At 39.5% G+C, this 19,991-nt stretch overlaps 3 protein-coding genes across 4 annotated transcripts; 2 read left to right on the top strand and 1 right to left on the bottom strand.

Annotated features, from left to right (window-relative positions):
* The first annotated feature begins 201 nt into the window (after positions 1-201).
* Positions 202-11,160, top strand: LOC111238217 (inositol polyphosphate 5-phosphatase K-like). Of its 2 annotated transcripts, XM_022767627.1 has the most exons (14): positions 202-297; positions 633-788; positions 3,207-3,311; positions 3,396-3,504; positions 3,706-3,822; positions 4,161-4,336; positions 4,426-4,537; positions 4,705-4,814; positions 4,938-4,964; positions 6,382-6,598; positions 7,473-7,610; positions 7,698-7,781; positions 7,859-7,963; positions 8,101-11,160. In XM_022767627.1, exons 2-14 carry the CDS (start codon positions 703-705, stop codon positions 8,194-8,196), a joined length of 1,482 nt encoding a protein of 493 aa, XP_022623348.1. In that variant the 5' UTR covers positions 202-297; positions 633-702; the 3' UTR covers positions 8,197-11,160. The 2 variants fall into 2 exon arrangements, with proteins under 2 accessions (XP_022623348.1, XP_022623349.1); XM_022767628.1 differs by lacking the exon at positions 4,938-4,964.
* A 278-nt stretch (positions 11,161-11,438) lies between these two features.
* On the top strand, positions 11,439-15,764 carry tekt1 (tektin 1). Its single transcript, XM_022767641.1, has 8 exons — positions 11,439-11,507; positions 12,441-12,626; positions 12,727-12,892; positions 13,291-13,419; positions 13,555-13,701; positions 13,783-14,008; positions 14,866-15,062; positions 15,388-15,764. Exons 2-8 carry the CDS (start codon positions 12,461-12,463, stop codon positions 15,545-15,547), a joined length of 1,191 nt encoding a protein of 396 aa, XP_022623362.1. The 5' UTR covers positions 11,439-11,507; positions 12,441-12,460; the 3' UTR covers positions 15,548-15,764.
* A 152-nt stretch (positions 15,765-15,916) lies between these two features.
* On the bottom strand, positions 15,917-19,991 carry xaf1 (XIAP associated factor 1). The gene is made up of 7 exons (XM_022767642.1): positions 19,874-19,991; positions 18,701-18,836; positions 18,521-18,577; positions 17,810-18,005; positions 17,647-17,717; positions 16,476-16,739; positions 15,917-16,377 (listed from the first exon to the last, which is right to left on the bottom strand). The coding sequence occupies exons 1-7, from the start codon at positions 19,909-19,911 to the stop codon at positions 16,345-16,347; spliced, it is 795 nt and encodes a 264-aa protein (XP_022623363.1). The 5' UTR covers positions 19,912-19,991; the 3' UTR covers positions 15,917-16,344.

Genomic DNA, 19,991 nt, shown 5'->3' with positions numbered 1-19,991 from the left:
AACCTGTATTTTAATGTAATGAGTTATATGATTGTCTAGTTTATTAAAGACAATATATTTGTTCCTTGCTTTTTGTGTATTTGTACATTTTACTTCACTCGCAGTTACAATAAAACATGAAGTGGGATTATTTCAGAATAGAAGCATCTAAATGGTATGATTTTATTTTGAAAGCGGCGCTTCCGGGTGAGGGGCGGGGTCAACGGCAGCGACTGTACGCAGGCTGCTGATGATAGTACCGTGCGTTGATCCACAAGTAGATTAACAACGAAAACAAGTGCTACCAAAGCGTATCAGGTAGTGTACGATAAACCTCCCTCATTTATTCATGTTTTTAGCTCGAGTTTTAAATGTTTGATTTAAAAAAAAAACCCGTTTAGCTAGCTGCGCAGTGTAGCTAGCGTCACCTGTAAGTAACATTTACAGTAAAAGAGCAGCGGGGCGTGATGTTAACGTTAGGTTAGCTAGGCTATAAGTTAGCTATACGTTAATTATGACACGAGCTCTGTAACTGTCGGACACTTCCGCAGTCATATACCTAAAAGAGAGTTAGCAATGTTAGCTAACGGTCAGTGATACGGAACAAAACCTTTATTTTTTTGTATTTACTTTGTGTTTTTCACTTTGTTCAGGCTCCAGCAGCGGTTCAGTTGCCGTAGTGTATGTTATAGCGGATTTGCCTCATTGCTCCCGGGTGTGGAGATGATGGAGGAGAATGAGGAGCAGTCAGAAGTCCAGCAGCCGGACCCCAGTCTGAAGAAGGGAACCTCCGCCGGGGACAGTTTCAGGTTGGCCTCTGCCCTGCGGTCACTGTTGTATCCACGTTTGCTTCTTGGCAAACTTTCTAACCCACAGCCCATGAGCTTTCATTGAGGGTCACCGCCTCTCACGGTGTACAGGAGGGAAAATAATCTCTAATAAATTGCTTGACCACATGTTCCTTGATATTATGTTGATACGCCGTGTTTTTACCATAGTTAAAAAAAATAAAATAAAAAAAAAAGGTGTCAGACATATTATCAATAAGCAGTACAATCAAACGCTGGATTTATGAATGGACCTCGGCCTGAGATATTTTATATTAAATTGCTGCACACTTGCACTGACACAGGCATAAAATGACCTACTTTATAAATCATCATAAATGTGGTGATATGTGGGAATTAAACTGCTTTTGTGTCTTGTTTAATTATTCACTGATTCGAAGTGTCTGTCAGTGAATAGTTCCTGGACAGAGTTCATTTTAACTCTGACTCCCACAGTCTATTGTGAAACCCAGTTGTAGACTATAGACTTTTCTTGTCATTCAAACCACACTGTTTAAGGTGAAGGCAGACTCATATGAAACTTAATTTCTTGCCTTTGTAATCCAGGGGAACTGTTTGTGTTGTGAAACAAGCAATCAGTGCCTGTTGAACTGTAAAGAACCGTAATTATACACTGGGAAATATGGTATTGTGATCAGGGGATTAGTGAAAGTTATTTACTGTAGAACTCAAAAGAGTTTGTGGGAATGATTTTTCTAAATTGGTCAGTTTTTTTTTCAATTGAGATTTCTTATGGCTTTAATGTTGTTTGAGTCAGTTTTTGTGATTTGGGGAGTTTTCAAAGCGCCAGTCTTTTTCTCACCTTCCTCCTTATTTGGCTTCAGCTTGATTCATTTTCGGATTCATACGGGAGCAGCAGATATCGCCTCATGGTCACGCCTTGTGTTGATCTTGTTGTCAGTTTCTTGCTGCCTTCTGTAAACAGAGATGACATGGTCCAAGTTTGAAAGACAGGGTTTACAAGGTCATCATTATTCTTTACTCCTTTTTCTTTCTACAGCTGCAAAATATTTCTATCATTTCTTCTCTCTCTTTCTTCTCTTCGTGTCAGTGTTTGCTGCTGGTACCAGAACTCCAAGGCTTTCCTGAAAGCATAATTGTCTGTCTCATTTAAGATAGAATGTGCTGCAAGGCTAAACACAATGCAGTTTTGACTACAAATCCACTGGCACTCTGGCAGGTGGATTAGGTTTCCCAATAATGTGGATTTGAAGAAAAAAATTTTATGTTCACACATGCAAGTTGGTTTCCTAATTTTTTTTAATAGGCCTAATGTTGAAACATTTTACAATAAGATTAGATGCTGTTTTTAGCACACAAAGAAGATTTGTAGACAAATGAAACAATTCACTAATCACTCGGTCCAACTGTGGAGCCAGGACTTTCCTCATTTCACTCCGTGGTTTGATTCTGCAGGAGCCACCACAACTTCACACTGTTGCTCATTTGATTCCCCTTCGTGCAATCCAGACATTCCTGAAATCATCAAATTTGGGATTTTTTTTTCTTACACTGCGAACTGTCAGAAGACCGCCGACCTCGCTTAACTTCACACTTTGAGCCAGAATGGATGAAATCAGCAGGCTGTTTGGAACGGTAGGGCGCGTCCGCTCTGACAGCCTCTGCAGCGATAACACGCAGTCGACGGGCAGCAAACTGGTCCTGCGCCATCGGCTCAACCAGCTGATGACCTGCGTGGATGACTTGGACCCCAAAAACATGCTGCACGAGAAAGTGGTTAAGACGCTGGATAACGCCTTCCTCATCTGTGGCAAGAGAGCCAACAAGCCGAAGAAAGACAGTTTCAGGTGGAGAACGAGTGTCGCCTCTCTGCTTGTCTTCTCTGTGTACTGAAGGTGGAGATAGTCTGAGTTTTTGTACAGAATTGATGTCACTCTCTCCTTTTTATTAATATCCTTTTTACCCTTTTCTTTAACATTCTTTCATGGATTTCTCTCCTGTGGGTTCAATGACCTGCACAACAAAAGACACTTTTGATTCTTGGTAATTGAAACCCTCCAGTAGAACACTGTTCTTTGAACTTTTGTCAAACATTTGAGTGTGCTTTTAAAGAGCAGAGAAAATGAAGTGTTATGGATGTTGTGAGCGTGGGTGCAGAGATGACTTGTCTCATTATGTGTTAACTGTAGCAGCACAGGACTTATACTGTAACAGCTTTGAGCTCACTGTAACTTCGTTGATGCGATCATCTTTGGTGTTTGCTGCGCTGAATGAAGCTCTTTAACAAGTTGTGAGGTGATACTGTATATTTTAAAGGGATATTGTCATACCTAATAACATTGTCCATCTATCACTGATTCAGTATGTATATATTCTGATGTGAAGTAATGTGTAAATGACTGTCTTCCACGCCCACAGGCTGCACATAGTCACATGGAACGTGGCCACAGTTGATCCTGCGGGTGATTTAACCTCACTTCTCCATCTGAACTCCCCAAAGAGCCCAGACCTCTACGTCATCGGGTAGGTGCTGGAGGGGTCAGTAGTCTGTTTATGTAACTGGATATGTGGCAGGGTGACTGACAATTAAAACTGCGTGTACGTTAGTCTGCAGGAGGTGTACTCCAGGCCGCTGAGATTCGTGTCGGACATTGTATTCGACGACCCGTGGAGTCATGTGTTCATGTCTATCCTGGCACCACGGAAATACATTAAGGTACAGATCTAAAAACACCTTCTTACACCTACACACACATTATCATTTTACAGGTTAACAATAACAGAACTGTCATTTTTATTTTTCAGTAAGAGACGTTTGATGGCTGTAATTTTAGCATTGTGAGATGAGATATTAACAGCGCATAGATTTACATGAAATGCCACATTTGCTACTGTATATACTGCGTGTGTGTTTCAGGTGTCATCCATCAGAATGCAGGGTCTGCTGCTGCTCTTCTTCTCCAAGCTGGAGCACGTCCCCTTCATCAGAGACATCCAGGCCACCTACACACGAACAGGCATTTTCGGCTATTGGGTGAGATATACACGCACAAACACACACACACACACACACACAGACTTCATCCTACTTTATTTGCATAAGCACTCGTGCTCCCCAACACCTTTAAAATAGGCTCACTTCCCTTTTTTAATAAGATCTGGAACTAAATGTGTGATTAAAATGCCCCCACATCCCACTGTTTGTCACATTGATGAACGAAAACACAGAAGCAGAAGTAAATGTTTAGCATCTTATCTCATCTGATTTTGTGAGCTGGTCTGTCTACACTTGATATAAGTTAATAACTTTATCTTTTGTTTCCGTCTTAGTTGAAGTTACATTGGTGTCTTCTCTTCCTGTTTGTCTCTCAGGGAAACAAAGGGGGCGTGTCCATCCATCTGTCCTTCTATGGCCACATGCTCTGCTTCCTCAACTGCCACTTGGCTGCTCACATGAAATATGCCACAGAGAGAGTGGATGAGTTTGAGCGCATCATGGACACGCAGACTTTTGAATGTAAGAAGGCTCCAAGAATCGTCGACCACAGGTGAGTAGTTGTACAGAATAAAAAACCCCAGTTTACCCAAAGAGATGTTTAAAGAATATGAAGCTTCATTTGTCTCATTGTATCTCCAGGCTGGTCTTCTGGTTTGGAGATCTCAACTTCCGCATTCAGGACCACGGCATGCACTTTGTCCGCTCCTGCATCAACAATCAAACCTACAACCTGCTGTGGAGCAAAGACCAGGTTTGACACTTAGCTACTCATCCAGCTGTTTATAGGGTAATTAACTCCTGGTCATATGACAGAGCAGGGTCTCAGCACAACACTTGAATGGTTGGTGCATGACTTTTATTAGTCATGGTTCGTCTCAGTTTGGGAAGTTGTGAGAATATATGCGTTGTCATTTGCAGCTGTTAATGATGAAGAAGAAAGAACAGCTGCTTCAGGAGTTTGACGAAGGGCCTCTGGACTTTCAACCCACGTACAAGTTTGATTTAAACTCTGATACTTATGACAGCAGGTAAGTGTCTCCAGGTGACATACGAGATATCAACACAATCAATCCTAATTAATCATAATTCTACTTTGTAAATCACTCAGCCTCTTGTAATATTTATATCTGCACCTGTTTCCAACTTCACAGGCTCTACAGGACATGGTTTGGCTTTAAGTAAGAGTGCAAAGCACATTTGTGTCCAAATCCCCCCTTAATATTATCAGGTTACCTCTGTCTTAATCCACCCAGCTACATCAGTTTGTGTTTACACACAACTTTTAATAAACCAGTAAAAGTAGTATCCTCTTTTTTATACAGTAACTTTTAACCACGTTTTAAAGGCTTAATAAAGATTATCTTCACCTGTAACAAACTAAACAAGCAGACAGCTAACAGCCTTTTCAGACAAACATCAGGTCGTCTCTGAAAAGAAATGCTTGTTTATTTTACAGAGCTCTGTCTGAGCTCACAGACCTGTCGTTACAGGAGATGATATTGTTATTAAAGGTACCCTGTGGAGTTTAGGACCACCAGTGACACTATACAGAAATGTTTTTTATAAGTGGACCCCTGTTTTGTTTATATCACATGCATTTCAATGTCATTTGATTTCACTGGTGATGGTGGTAATGCATAGCAATGTACCAGCAAAAGTCCGTCTATAAGAAGATTTTTAGTGGATGTAAACATTTCAGATTTTGAAATATTTTAAAATCGGTTTTACAAATGTCTTATGAAACAGAAAAGACATTCTACACAATAATCAGGCCTCAGGTTTTGCGATAAACTGTATTTGTTTACACTCGGCAGGGTACCTTTAAATAACAAAGTGTTAGTGGTCTACATTAACACAGAACAGCTGCTACTCAACAGCTAACATGCATGGCCAGAAATGGATGTTTTGGCAATGTGGATTTTATGTCTGGTTAATTCAATATGTGTCTGTTGGTTTATAACTGGATATAACTCACACATGGGACCAGTTATGTTGGAGGTTGCCTGGCAACAACAGCTGTTGTTTAGTCTGTAATGAAGAAACTACGTCACATTTACTGTCACAAAGACCAAAGAGCTGTTCGTAGTTGCTTTAAGATGTACAGCACTAGTAAAGTCATTCCACATTTCAACATTTATTTCTTAACACTTTAAAAAACTGTATGTCTGAAGAAGAAGCAGAGTTGTAATAATATAGATTAACATGACATAGAAAATGTCTCCTATACATCTTTCATCATTTCTTTCATGCAGGCTGCCCTTTCTTCAAATATATAAAGATATGACAAGAAAAACAAAAACGTTTTTAAGCATAAATCACTGCAGGAAATGTCAGTGTTGCTTGATGTGGAAATATTTTACTGTAAGATGAATTCTGTCAGGTTACTCCTTTTTTTAAAAACTTGTGTGTCTTGATGTCTTCACCCTGTATGTCATGTAGGGTTGAGTTATTGTCTCAACATTATATAGTTTCCCATGTTTAAGTTTCCTCCCCACTTCCTCATGCATTACTCGGTCATGGATCTCACCACAGTGTTGATTCTTCTGCTGACTGAAGCCCCTTCCTCTCTGTTCTCCGTCTGTTCAACCTGTCCAGCGGAAAGAAGCGTAAACCTGCCTGGACCGACAGGATTCTGTGGCGACTCAGATCCAAAGCCACGACTGCCGATGAGCAGGAGGAAAACACTGTGGACGCGAAGCAGCTGGAGGAGGACGAGGAGTACCCTCTGAAGATCAGGCAGGACTTGTACACCAGCAACATGGAGTACAGCATCAGCGACCACAAGCCTGTCATCGGCATCTTCACACTGGAGGTGAGAAACTGGAACACAGGCTGTGCTCTCCAGAATGACACAGATACAATTAACCATCCCTCAGACACTTTGTGTTTGAGTCACACTCGCTAAAAAACAGCAGTTTTAAGGGAGTCACTGAGCTGTTTGTGAAAATGTTTTTAAAGGTTAGTAGATAATGAAGAGGAAGATGGGAAACATGGGGAGAGACGGGAGCGACATGCAACATAGGGCTCCTGCCAGAATTAAACAATAGATACTGCACTTACGAGTGTGCTGTAACCATTCAGCTCTCCAACAATAAATGTTTTTAAAAGACTAAAAACCATAAGCAAGCTTGTAAAGTCAGTTAGGATTAGAAGACAAACTCATGCATTGTTAGTTTGGGTCTTTTCATGTGATTTGTTTACAATAACAAAACTGTAGATTATTGCCAGTCTCATCTTTTAAAGGGCTTCAAAGGATAGTTACTCTTTATTGTCTTAGGTCATTGTTTCTATTGGTTATAGATATGTTGTATTCACCAAAGTAATTGCTGAGATCTGCATCATCAACAGTAACCGATGTGACTGAAAACGATCAATGAACAGTAAAATAAGAAGTGAAACTCAGGTCGAAGCTACAGAAGAACTGAGAGTTGAACACAGACTTTTTAAAACAAGCGTGGCCATGTTTGGCATCGTCTCGTTTCTCTCCCCGTCAGAATTATTAGCGATGTCGCCCTGTTTCCAGATCCCTCACTTGTGGCCCAACTTATGAAAAGAAAATCTAAAGTTGCAATAACAGGATTTATCCTTTTTAAACATTTACAAAAGAGAAATCGCTATTTACTGATTCATTTGTATCAAAATCCACGACAGTTTCACTTCACAAGTTTATTTCCCCTCGCCTCCAGCTGAGGAAGATGCACGAGACTCCTCTGGTGCGTCTGCAGCCGGAGGGCGACTGGAGCGCAGACATCGATGCCATGGTTCTCTACAGCCCTCTGCAGCCGTTCCCCTCCAGTATGTGGGACTGGATCGGACTCTATAAGGTTTGGTGAAACAACATCCGTTTATAATTGTCAGTTTAAAATGTGATATTGCAGTACGAGAGTCTTAAAGTTTTCTGTGACATTCAGGTTGGATTCACCAGTATCACAGACTACATCACATACACATGGGTCAAAGATGACGAGGTGGCCTTCAATGAGGAAATCATACAGGTAGTAGCTCGTTCACCAGTTAGTAAAAGCACTAGAAAATCCCAACATGTCTTCTAAACGTGCCTCTGTTTTTGTAGGTGTATGTTAGTAAGGAGGAAATCCCTGTGCGGGGAGGAGAGTGTGTGCTGTGCTACTACAGCAGCACTCTGCGGAGCATCATTGGAATCAGTGAACCATTCAAGGTGAGTCATACTGTGGGAACACATACTGTATCCCCAGATCAGTCCACTAATGGATAATTATTTTCCCTTCATCTGAATTGACAACCTGAAACTGATTTAAACTGAGCACCAGGGTGATCTGCCGCTTTCTCTTTTAGGTCCACGAGTCCAAGGTAGCCATCGAGGAAGGCTTGGTTCCTGAGAAGATTAACGGACTAGACAAAACCGTAGAGAGTGAAGAGCTTTGGAAGTGATTCATAGCTGTGGTATGATGTAGAGATGACACTGTCCGGGGCCTGGACTACCCAAGGCTTTTCATCACTGTGCATCTTAACCTGCCGCTGAAAGAGCAGATTAGGAAACACTGCCTGTTCATGCTTTCACATGTCACCACTGACCTTTCTATAGCTCCTGGTTTGGTTATTAGTTACTTACACCTCTGGTCAGTACACTTTATGCTTTTTTTGGTTGTTTTTTTTTTTTTACAACTGGTTTCTATGGTCACATTTCCTGTACAGATGTTAAGTTGAGTTTAAAAGCTGATTTAAAACCTGACAATTAATGGAAACTCAAATTTAAAATTGGCCTTAACCTGAGCGAAGAAGTGCCAGCTTTGTCTTGCTGGCTAAAACGCGGTGCAGCAGTGAATCTGATAGGGTCATGCAGTATGATGAAAACCTTTGATTGGTTGCCATGTGGTTGGTTAGTGAGGAATGGGAGGGACCAGGTTAGACCGGAGATTTTGAAACACTTCCCCATGGGTGTGTGGAGAGAGAGACATGAGGTAACATACTGTGTTAGGTGAAAGAGAAGGTGCATACAGGCCGCTTTATGTCGTTCGGCCTATGTATTTGCCCTGTTAATCAATACGATCAACAGCTGGAGGCCGGATCACACAGCTCATCAAGACTATTAAGAAACTTTAAAATCGTTTGTGCTTGATTGCTTTATCAAAATTTATATTCCTGTTCAGTTAAAACTGAACACACACATGATTCACATATTTTTTGATTTGGTGAAGTGATTAATCTTCCCCAATATTATCTCTAGTGTTCATCTCTAATAAACGTCTGTTAATCCGTTACAAATCGTAGGAAGAAAGTTCCTGTAAATCCAGAACTTGCCTGAGAATCATCACTTAAACTGTTAATGGCTAATTCAGCATAGTTTTAATGGTGTAATTTTCCAAAATGTAAACAAATACAGGCAAAAAAAAAAAATTTAGCTCAAGTTGTAGCCTACAGTTTACTAATTTATATCCCTTGCAGTTGTCTTGATGTGTCAGTTTGAAAAGCCCTGAGTTAGATGTATTGATAAAATAGAAGGTTGAGTATGTTGTAGGAAATGTTAAGGCCTGCTGCTTCGTGTGTGTCAGTTGATAAAAAGGAAGTTCTGTCTTTATGGATCGAAATATTTATTTAAAAAAAAACCTCCAGATGCTGAAGTTGCTGTCAGAGCTGCGTTGGCTCAAAGAAAAGCTGGAACTCGTAGAAAGTCCAGAACAAACCTGCTACCGTTAAGAAAAGGAAAAGGGAATCACGAAATTAACAAAGCTCTTTGTCCATTTTTTCTATTTTGTGACTGTGTGATCACAGTTGATGCATGGTTCACTGCTGAGGCAAATGTTCACTGCTGGCTTAGCAAACATGAAGAGATGTCTATCCTTTGTGTGACCAATTAGCATGCTCATGGCAAATATGATGCTGGAGCAGGAGTCGACTTTCCATGTGTTCGTTTCAGTCTGGCTAAAAGCTTTAAAGTAAATAGTGTTCCTTGTTGGAGGGATAATCAGAGCTTCATACCTGCAGGAGGAAGGAGCCAAAAGGAAACGCCCAACCTTAAAATAAAAACTGAGTCACTGCACAACCAACATGTCACCTCAAACTCTGCTGAAGTCTGTGGGACCACTGAACATGTAGTCTGTCAGAAATAACGCTATCCTAATAAAACTGAGGATGAAATGGGACCAGTCATGTTTTTTATACAACACATTTGTATCAACGAGGCATTTTTGCTGACAAGTGTTAGTGACATTTTATATTGTCTTTTGCTAATTGTTTAGATTATTGTTTTGGCCCAATTTACTTCAGTTTGAGAGAAGACTGAAATGAAGCTTGTATTTGGTGGCCCCCACAGACTTCAGAGATTTGGCTGACAGATAACGATTGAATAAAAACCTTTAAGACAGAAATGAGGAGAAGTTCAGATATATTGAGGTATTAAATATAAGTTGATCTGACTCTTTTCTTTCCTTTCCACTCATATCTTTAAAAAGATGCTGTATTTATTAAAAGAATTCTTCATCATAAAATATAATTATTAGACCTGCAGGGCTGATCTTAATCTGTGAAACTGTCTTGAAAGCAAAGCTGCAGTATGTAAGCTTGATCTATTTGTGTGTATATGTTTAAATGTTAAATGTTATTTGTAATATTCATAGGGCTCACAGAATATCTTACCTTGGTGTGTGAGTGGACTGCTATAGAAAGATAAGAAAAGATTTTGGCAGTTTTGATTTTCTCCTCATAGCATTTTAATTAACTTCAGTTGTTCCTGGAGAACTTGAAAACAGATATCTATAATATAAATTTAACTTTTTTGAGGAGCAGATTACTGATGACTCATTTTCAGCTTGCGGTATCATTAACCCACCAGCAGCTTTTCTTAATAGTAATCATTCCCTTTTTACTGTTTGTGGCGTCACAGACATGTTGCACTGTTTATTGTAAGGAATTAGTATTAACAACCTTATTCATTAATATTAGTGCGTATTAAGAAAGAATATGAATACCTTGTTTTTAGAGTACAATATGGATTCAACAAGTGCCTTTGAAATGATTGTCGCTTTACATTTACTGTACTGTACTATGCTGCTCAATTTTGATACAGTGTGTATCATTAACATTCATTGGATTATTTCTGGCATAGTTTTCATGGACTTCCTTGTTTTGACATCCTCTTGATTTTTAAAAATTGCTGTTCTAAACTTTCAGCTCCATGAAGATTTTCTTTTACTGGATATTGTTATTGGCTTGCTGGAATCAATTACATTAGCCAATTTATAATGTCACTGTTTATTTTATTTTAATTTTATTTTTGAACTAAAGAGTTGACTTATTTTATTTTAACTAGTAGGATAATGAAATGTAATGTACTGTATCAGAATACCAACAAATGTATAGCTTTGCAAATGCAAATATTAAATGAGTCTCACTTTATTCTTTGTGTGGCACATTGATTACACATTTTTTTTATTATAAATAGTCATTAGCAGTAAAATTTCTGGCATCTTTTTTTGTGTCAAATTATAACGTTAGATCATTTACAACCTGCGCAAGGTGATTCAATAGTAACTGTAACTTCTAGCTAATGATTTTGAATTTTTTAGCATCAGAACTGTCACATTTCAAGATGACAGCAGCTCCAGTAAAACTGACCGCGTCCGTCCATGACGTGTCATGTGTTGCCATAGTAACCGTTTGTTTTGTTACATCTGAACTCCAGCGAGACGCTGAAGACATTAAAACTGCTACATTTCGTGTTTTTTTTAACCGCACAGAACAAGGTACGTTCAAAGACGATACTTGTATTTAATCATTTATTTGTTTATTTTGCTGTAATGTATCTTTTTGTGTAACGTTACAAAGCTAGCAAGAACCGACAAATAATGTCATTTTCAACCGATAACTAGCTTAAAAGTTAACTGTGGGGGCTAATAACGTTAACGCTCACTGTTTTTTGTAGCTCTCAATACAAATTAACATGTTTTTTATTCCTTTTTTTAATTAAACCTTTTCATTAAGGAAAACCTGTAACAATTGTAGTTACATATATCCATTTCAAAGCAAATACCTAACGCAGCTAAATCACATAATGCCTATTTGTATGTATGACAGTGCTTGAATACTTCAATCCACTGTTTCAGGCATTGTAAACCAGTCACGTTCTCAATGTTACCCAATACTTTTTTCGTTCAACAGTACATTTGCATGGTGTGTTTAAGTGTTCCTATTTCTTTCTGACATTTCATGAATATATAAAGTTCAGCTTCACCTAAAGGCCTTAAATGTCGTTGGAGATGATTTTCACCCAGCAGCACCTCTCACTGAGGAAATGTCCTCTGGATGGAGATTAAGATAACTTTTTTTTATATCTGAGTGGTTTAAGATAAAAACGTTTCCTGTGGCTGTTTGACTCTTTAATGCTAATTAAGTCCTGCACTTAGAGGCATATTTTGTTTTTTGTTGGCTGTCTTTGTAATAATTCATGGTTTGTGTGTTTTTAATATGTTTAGGTTATTTAACCTCTTAATTGACTGCATGTATATCGTTTTTATCTTTTACATTTGTGTGTTTTATAATGTACTTTTATGTTTTTATTAGTCGTATGCCATGTAGAATTTTGTCATGACTGTCCTGTTGCACTATGAGCTCATCAAGGCAAAGGCAAAAGTTAACACATCTCCTTTTATGTTCTTCCTTCCTGTCTATACTGTCAGTGACTGACCGCTGGAGAACAATGTCGGTTCCGGAGCGCAGCCCCTTGCAAAATAGTGGACCTAATCTAGTCAGTATTGAGGTTATGCGAAACCACTCAGAGCTCTTCAGAGCCGAATGTATGAGGCTTATCCTAGAGAGCGATAAAGCATGTAAACGCATGCAAAATGATGACAACAAGCGGCTGGGTAAGTGGAGGAATAAAAAATCAGCTTGTCTGTGTCGACATTGCACAGACTTCAGAGGTGAATTGCAGTGGGGTTTTTTTTTTTTTCTTCTGCTTTTCAGATCAGCGGGTCAGAGACATCCAGTTCCTGAAGAAGGAGCTGGAGGTGAAGTTGGAGGAGATTATTGTGGAAATCGATGTCCTCATAGCATTGCAGGGCAGAGTGGCGATGGCCCTGGAGGCTTGTAAAGAGCCTCTGAGAGTCACTGTTGTCTGTCTGGAGGAGAGGTGAGGATAAAAAGGGATCTTGATCAGCTAGAGGAAAAATGTATTGTAGTGTTTTGCTACTTCAGAAACTTCCCTTGCAAATTACATCTCTTCTGTCTTTAGTTTGCTGTAATTCGGTCCAAACTTTCAACACCTTTTTTCTCTGTGAAGCTCATGTATAAATGAAAAAAGTAAAGCCATTTCAATTAAGAAATTCACTGCCCGCTCCTCCTCAATAAGGTTAAAGGATTTATGTCACCAGCAGAATTAGGGCTACAACACTATGTTGTGTAAGGGAATAAAGTTATAATCAAAAAGTTATTTAAAGTAGAAGTTAAGAGAAGAAAGAGGGTTGGTTGCAGCGGCAGTACGGACGAGCAGACGAGTGAAGCTCTTTGTGTTTGTTCTGTGACCTGCAGAATGAAACGTCTTCCCTCTGAGCGGGTGCACGATGATGTGGACAGAGAGCTGCTGAAGGAGAGGGAGGTTATTGAGGGGGTGGCCTCCCTCCTGCAGCGCGTGCTGGAGCAGATCACTGAGCAGATACGGTAAGAAAGATTATATGGACTCAAATCAAATGGACATTATGATGTTTATTGTCTTGAAACCTGCCGGGAAAGAAAACATCACTGACTAGAGTCGACAGTAAAAACCAAGACTAAACGTACTGTCGTGTGTTCCAGACTGAACCGATCTGCCAAGTACCATTTAGAGCAGGATCTGAAGGAAAAATTTGAGGCTCAGTGCATCGACAACTCCTGCGCCATCATGACCACCAATTCCATCAAAAATCAGCAGAAGTTCAAAAACACCCTCACTGTTTTGCCAAGGTGATCTACAACGTCTTTGAGGTAAAAACGTTATCGGCGTACGTCTGCAGGGGCTCCGTCATATAACTGTCCGTCTCTCAGCTTGACAGTGACTCCGAAGCAGTGGGAGAACATCTCAGAGATCAACATAACCAAAGCGGAGCAGCAGAAGACCAACTCTCTGTCCCTACGGGCCCTGGTGGAGTCTCTGCTGGAGCAGACGGCCGCTGACATGCAGAAGCAGGTCCAGGTCACTACAGAATCCTTTCAGCTGAACGTCCAGGAAATCAAGTCTGCCAAGAGCCAGATGGAGGATCAGCTGAGCAAGGTAAGGATGCGTTTAGCAGGGAGAGAGAGAGAGAGGTGAAAAGAAACAAGTGGGAGGCAGATGTTTTTAGAAAAATTTAGTCAATTTATTTTTGATTTATCATGTTAATATTGAGTTTTTATTGAAAATTAGATATTAGTCGGTCAGTGATGATGTTTTCACTATGGATGAAGAAGTGGAAAATAATGTGACTGGCTTTTTTCTAAGGGAAAATTGGTTTCAACAGAATCACACTGGAGTTGATACTAATAACGCTTTAATAGCACATGGTTTGAAAGCTGTTTCAGGAGCATTTCCATTCTGCCAAGAGACGTGAACACTCCTAAACTTCAGCATAAAAACACTATTGTGTTGTATTTGCATAATCAATATTCATGATTTAATGTTACCGTCTCGTCCCTTGACACGGCATTCACAAAATGTTGGCTTCAAAGCTCTGTGGGACAAGTAGAAAGTACAAATTTTGCAGAGAAACTGTGGCTTCAGCATGTTGATTGTGCTGAAATGGAACAATATTTAAAGGGTTGTTGCACCCAATAACAAAAACAAACATATTTTCATTTACTCTCAGTGGTATTGTATGAAAAAGAGAAAATGTAAAGAAGAAGTTCATTAAAAAGAGAACTAAAAGGTGAGTCTGTAATGAAGAGTGAATGTATTCATAATAGCTTAGAGTTGCCTTATGACGTATTACTTCATTTCATAGTCCCAGGAAAATATTTGTAATAAGTTGGTGCCATTTCTTTCCAAGGTTTTTGTACCATTTTTGAATGATTGTAGCTTGAATCTTGCTTCTAATTCACTATCTGTGCTGTAAATACTGGTCGACCTCTGTGTGACACGTCCCTCCTCTCCAGATTCTGTCTGAGTTTGCCAGCCAGCAGAGGATCAGAGAGGATCTCCTGGTGGCCATCACAGAAAATGAGCATTTCCTGAGTTTGGCCCAGGCCCGGCTGGACGTGCGTCGCCAGAGACCTGCCAAGGAGCAATGCCACGATCCAGCACAGACCCAGCTCCTCGCCGAGGTCCAGCAGCTCACCGCTCACATCAACAGGTAAAGCCGGGACACACTCGCCTCTAATGTGAATGGACGATGCAACATATGCATTTAAAAAAAATTTATGCTGCAGCTATTGTGGCTGCTAGTTTACTTTAGCTTTAACCAGGGGAAGAGTTCAAACATTATGGTAATAAAAATGGTAAATTTAATGTCAGAAAGTGTAATGACTGCAGGAAAAATAAAACCTCTGAAATATATTTATTACTTAATTAAGTCATTACTTAACACCGCTCTTCCCACACTGGCTGATGTACTGTTTAGAGACCTGACCTTTCAGGACAAGTCGTTATGCGGCGTCTCTTTATCTCTGTGCTCTCAGACTGCACGAGGCTGTGGCCCGGTCAGAGGGGGAGCAGAGGACTCTTGTTCGCTGCCAGCTGGAGCTGCAGGAAAACATCGAGATCAAGACCAGCTCTCTCTACATTGATGAGGTGATCTGCAGCCAGCACAGAGAGCCCATTATCATACATAACTTCTGAGCAGTCAGCAACAGGAAAGGTTGACAGATACCTATTATTTCTTTCAAAATGCAGTTCTATAAAATTCAGCTTTAAAATACGTGTCAGTCTATTTCTCTTTAGTTTGGTCTAAACAGGATTTCAGTTTGGTCAGTGTGACATTTTTTGCGTTATCTGACATATTTATACTGGTTTGTTTGACTCCCTCATGAAAAACATACAAAAAAAAACCTTTGAATCATTTTCATTTAAAAAACGAACATTTAAGAGCTTCTTTAAGAGATGTAGATGTAAACACTGTCAGTATGTGACAGGAACTTGCTTCAGCAGTATCTTGATATGTTTTTAAATATACGTGTTTGAAATGAATTGGAGATTTTGACATGTAAACTTTTTAATAGGTATTAATACAGACTTTAGCAGCAACTCCTTTGGAAATTGCTCAGTGTGATGTTTCTGACTCAAAACATTCTCTTCACTGGTTTAGACAGAGGCAGGTAGCATCATGGTTTCATGGCTGTATTTGTATTTAACAGACAAGACAAGACAAAGTTATCAGGAGTAATTAGTTTGCTTAGAAACAGCGTATTATATTCTGAACATCCTTCTCTTCATCCAAGAACAAAAACATCCAAACACTAATTAAAAAACTAAAGGTCACTGAAAGTAGAAACAAAATGTAAACCCCAGCACTTAAACATAAAAAAAATCTAATGTAGGTCAACAGCCAAATCACATCTCAGCAACCCACATTTTTGTCAATGACATTTTGAGCAGAGATCCCTGAAGCAGCAAATCTCTTCTGAGGAGTTCTGTCTTTATTTCAAGAGGACGTGAATTTGGCACTTTGCCTAAAAACAGAGAGAGAGAGAGAGAAGTGGGAAAACCTCTTATCATTGGAACTTTTCAGCAATGTTTAAACAAATCTGGAGCAACGCAGGAATTTTACCTGATGCCAACGTAGTGTGAGGAGGGGCAGGGCCAGATGACAGTGGGGGCAGGTGCTGATCTGGTCCGGATCTCCTCCGTTAACCAAGGGACCACCGTAGGGTCTGTCTGACTGGGAGGTTGCCTTGTAGGCGCTGCTTAGCCGAGGAGTGGTCACCTGTCCGGAGGAATCGCTCTCGTCCTCCCTCTCTCCCTCCCTCTCTCCCTCCTCTGAGTCAGAGTTTTCGGAGTCATCTGGCCATGTGGATTCTGAGGTACATTCCAGCTGGTTTGTTGAGATACAGACAAAAGTATTACTATCACACACTAGAGAAAAAAGCACAATGTCAAAGTTGAACCCCTTGCTCAATTCAATACGCTAACAGCTTTTACTGCCACAGGATTTCTTGGTCTGGTATGACCAGTAAGTTGTGCCGGCTAAAGTTAGATAATAGTGGCCAACTTTAGGAAAATAATGCTGTATAAGATGAGATGAGATGAGATGAGATATTTTTGCAGTGGCCAGTACAAAGAAAGAAAAACTGTCAGAAAAATGTCAGAAACAAATACTTAGAATGATAAATGATAGATAATGATATAATATGTACAATTCGATATTTACAAAAATTTACAATATAGAATATGTAATTTATCAGTAATTTATTACTCTTATCCACTTGTACTACTGTTATTATATTTGTTAGCATTTTAGCTAAATGCTAGCATTATCTCATGATTGTCATTTATAGCTTCAGTGGCGGCTACATAGTCCTGCTTCATATAAAGCAATAGCTACTAAGCATTTGGAAATTCAGGAGGACAACAAATTGTACGGGACAACAAAAGTATATAATAACACAATTTTGGAAAGTTATCAGAAATTAGATTCTTCCCAAAACTAGCTGCAATAGTTCACATCAGACATCATCATCAGCCAAATATGTATAAATCAAAAAATGTAATTGTTGATGCAGGTCATTATCTCACACAACTTCAAACAAAACATAACGGAAAGAAGTTTAATTGATTGCTTTCATTATTCAGATTTGTGTGAAATGTAACTCCCACTTATTATAGATTTAATAATTTAATTCAATCTAATTAAGCTTTTCCCATGGTCCACATAACCTCTGTTTAACTTGAGAACTTGTGCCCATAATGTGTTATAGAACAGCTAAGAAAAAAACATATACCTCATGTTTGTTTATATCCTCAGCTGGAAATGATGCCATACATCCGCTACAGTTAACTCTAATTTTTGCTTCTGAAAGAGAATGGACATGACAAGAGTTAATCAGAGAAGATAATAGTATAGTGGAGGTTTGAAGTTTGTGCTGAATCCTGCATCCCCCTTACTCGTATCTGGTGGAGTGTCGTTAGCCGAGCAGGTCGAGCCGTGCTCCGGCTGGTCCCTCAGTTTGACGTAGCGGTTGCAGTCCTTGCAGAGCTCGGTGCGGCTCCCGCAGACCAGACAGTGTCCGTCCAGCTCCTTCGACGGCAGCTCCAGCTCGCAAAACTGACAGGCCTGCAGACGCTCCACACACTCATCAGACTGGGAGACAAAGCAGAGCAGAGTCAGATGGATAAATAAATGTCACAAACTGTATTGAACTTTTACCACAAATCTGGTGTCAAGATCTGAAGTTTCAATCTAGAAAACGTCTAGAGATATCATAACTTTTAGTCCCTAGTGTGTCTTAACACTGTGTCCTACATTTCCCATAATGCAATCTGTCTTTACACCCTCTCTGCCTGATAAACGCCGACATCTTTCAAACTCCATGCCTCCATTGTAACCCATTAAAACAAGTCTTTTTTTCTATGAATATTCAAAAGTTTTTACTTAAATTATCGATTAATAGTTTGTCCTTTGTTGCCACTAGTAACAGTGATGAGCAGGCGCACAGGAGCTTATAACGGAGGAAAGAAATATAAAAATCACTTAAATTAGAAATAAAAATACATAATATTAAATAAATAATAACATGGATTACATGAGGGATATTTCTTGTCCTGTACAATAGTGTACCTCTCCTCATGTTCAGCCTTCAGCACCACTGGACTCACCTCATGATCCATCAGGTGACGACGTTCCATCTTCTGGTTACACTTGGAGCATTTCACCTGCACACAAACAGAGCTGTGAACACACCCTTATGACACACATAAGGGTGTGTGTGTGTGTGTGTGTGTGTGTGTGCGAGCGTACGTGCGTGCATGCGTGCGTGTGTGTGTGTACCTGTTTACCTGAGTGTGCTGTTCCTCTCTGTGTTGGTTCAGTTGCTCCCTGGGAACTGATTCATCACAGTCAGGACAGAGACATAAGAAGCGACTGCAGTGCGTTTCATGCAGAGCGAAGTTGGCCTCTGCAACCTCTTTGTGGCTAAAAGAGAGTAGGAGACTGTCATTTACTATCTTTTTTACTTGGGTAAATGTTATTAAAACAAAATATAGCACTGAATATATATATATATATATATATGTAGATTAGTTGAAAATAAACAATTCTAGATTTACACTTCTGTCTGCCCTTGTAGGATTCAATTTAAAAATGGACCAAAAAGTCACAAATAAGGTCTTAAGTAATACTGGGGGTCATAATGGAGCACTTTGTCAAATGCAGAAGACAGTAATCCTGTTTGTATTTCACAGCTTTATTTTTCCCATCACAGTCTAATAAGACCCGTATGTCCATTCTGAGAAACACAAAATACATTTGTTGACACCTTCACTTTAGCAGAAAGTTTTCTTTCCTAAACTTATAACAGAAAGTTAAATGTGTTCTATAAAAGTTGGTCTGTTGTTGGTCTATAATTTGCATTCAGCCTTTTATTTAGTATCTCTGTATTCAACAATCGAGAGAAGGACTAGAATATTCACTATTCCATGCTTTCTATAAATTTGGATATTGTTAATTCCACTTGTAATTTGGACATTGGTGACAAATGAATGTGTTCACAGCGGTTAAATCCGCCCTGTCTCAAAACCTTTCTTAGTTCAAGCTAAATATAGGCCATCTCAAAGTGAAAGCTCCTGAGCTTTAATGTTTTCTTTCTTATGAAAACTCAATTAAAACCCTTTACCACTTCATATAACCTTGTCATCAGATATTCACTTGTACAATTTTGGGATTTCCAATATTTTCTTACAAATACATCTTACATAATTCATCCAGAGAGACTTTATGCCCTGGCTGCCATGTGAGCAGGTGTTTGTTGGTATAATAGTTATATTGACAAACACTGTATTCAGTGTAATGTTATGTCGAACTGTACCCCAACCTTATTATAAAACGTCCATATTGTTTTACGTCCTGTTTTTTTATGATAAACAACCTCAAACAACCAGACTTGTAATGTAATTTGGTGTGTACTCCTTCAGAAATAACTGAATAATAAAAATAACATGAAGTTAACTCACCATTGGCCGCAGATGCGTGTTGCCTCCTTGTTTTCCATCGACAGAAATCCTTGAATACAGATCAACGAACAGTTGAAGATTAATCACGAGTTGGGGATCTTGTCTTTTCACCTCTCGT

Source organism: Seriola dumerili, unplaced genomic scaffold, assembly GCF_002260705.1.
Source record: "Seriola dumerili isolate Sdu_G_001 unplaced genomic scaffold, Sdu_1.0 BDQW01001240.1, whole genome shotgun sequence".
Classification (NCBI taxonomy): domain Eukaryota; kingdom Metazoa; phylum Chordata; class Actinopteri; order Carangiformes; family Carangidae; genus Seriola; species Seriola dumerili.
The sequence above is the reverse complement of the archived record's forward strand: the minus strand, read 5'-3'. Positions and strand labels throughout refer to the sequence as shown.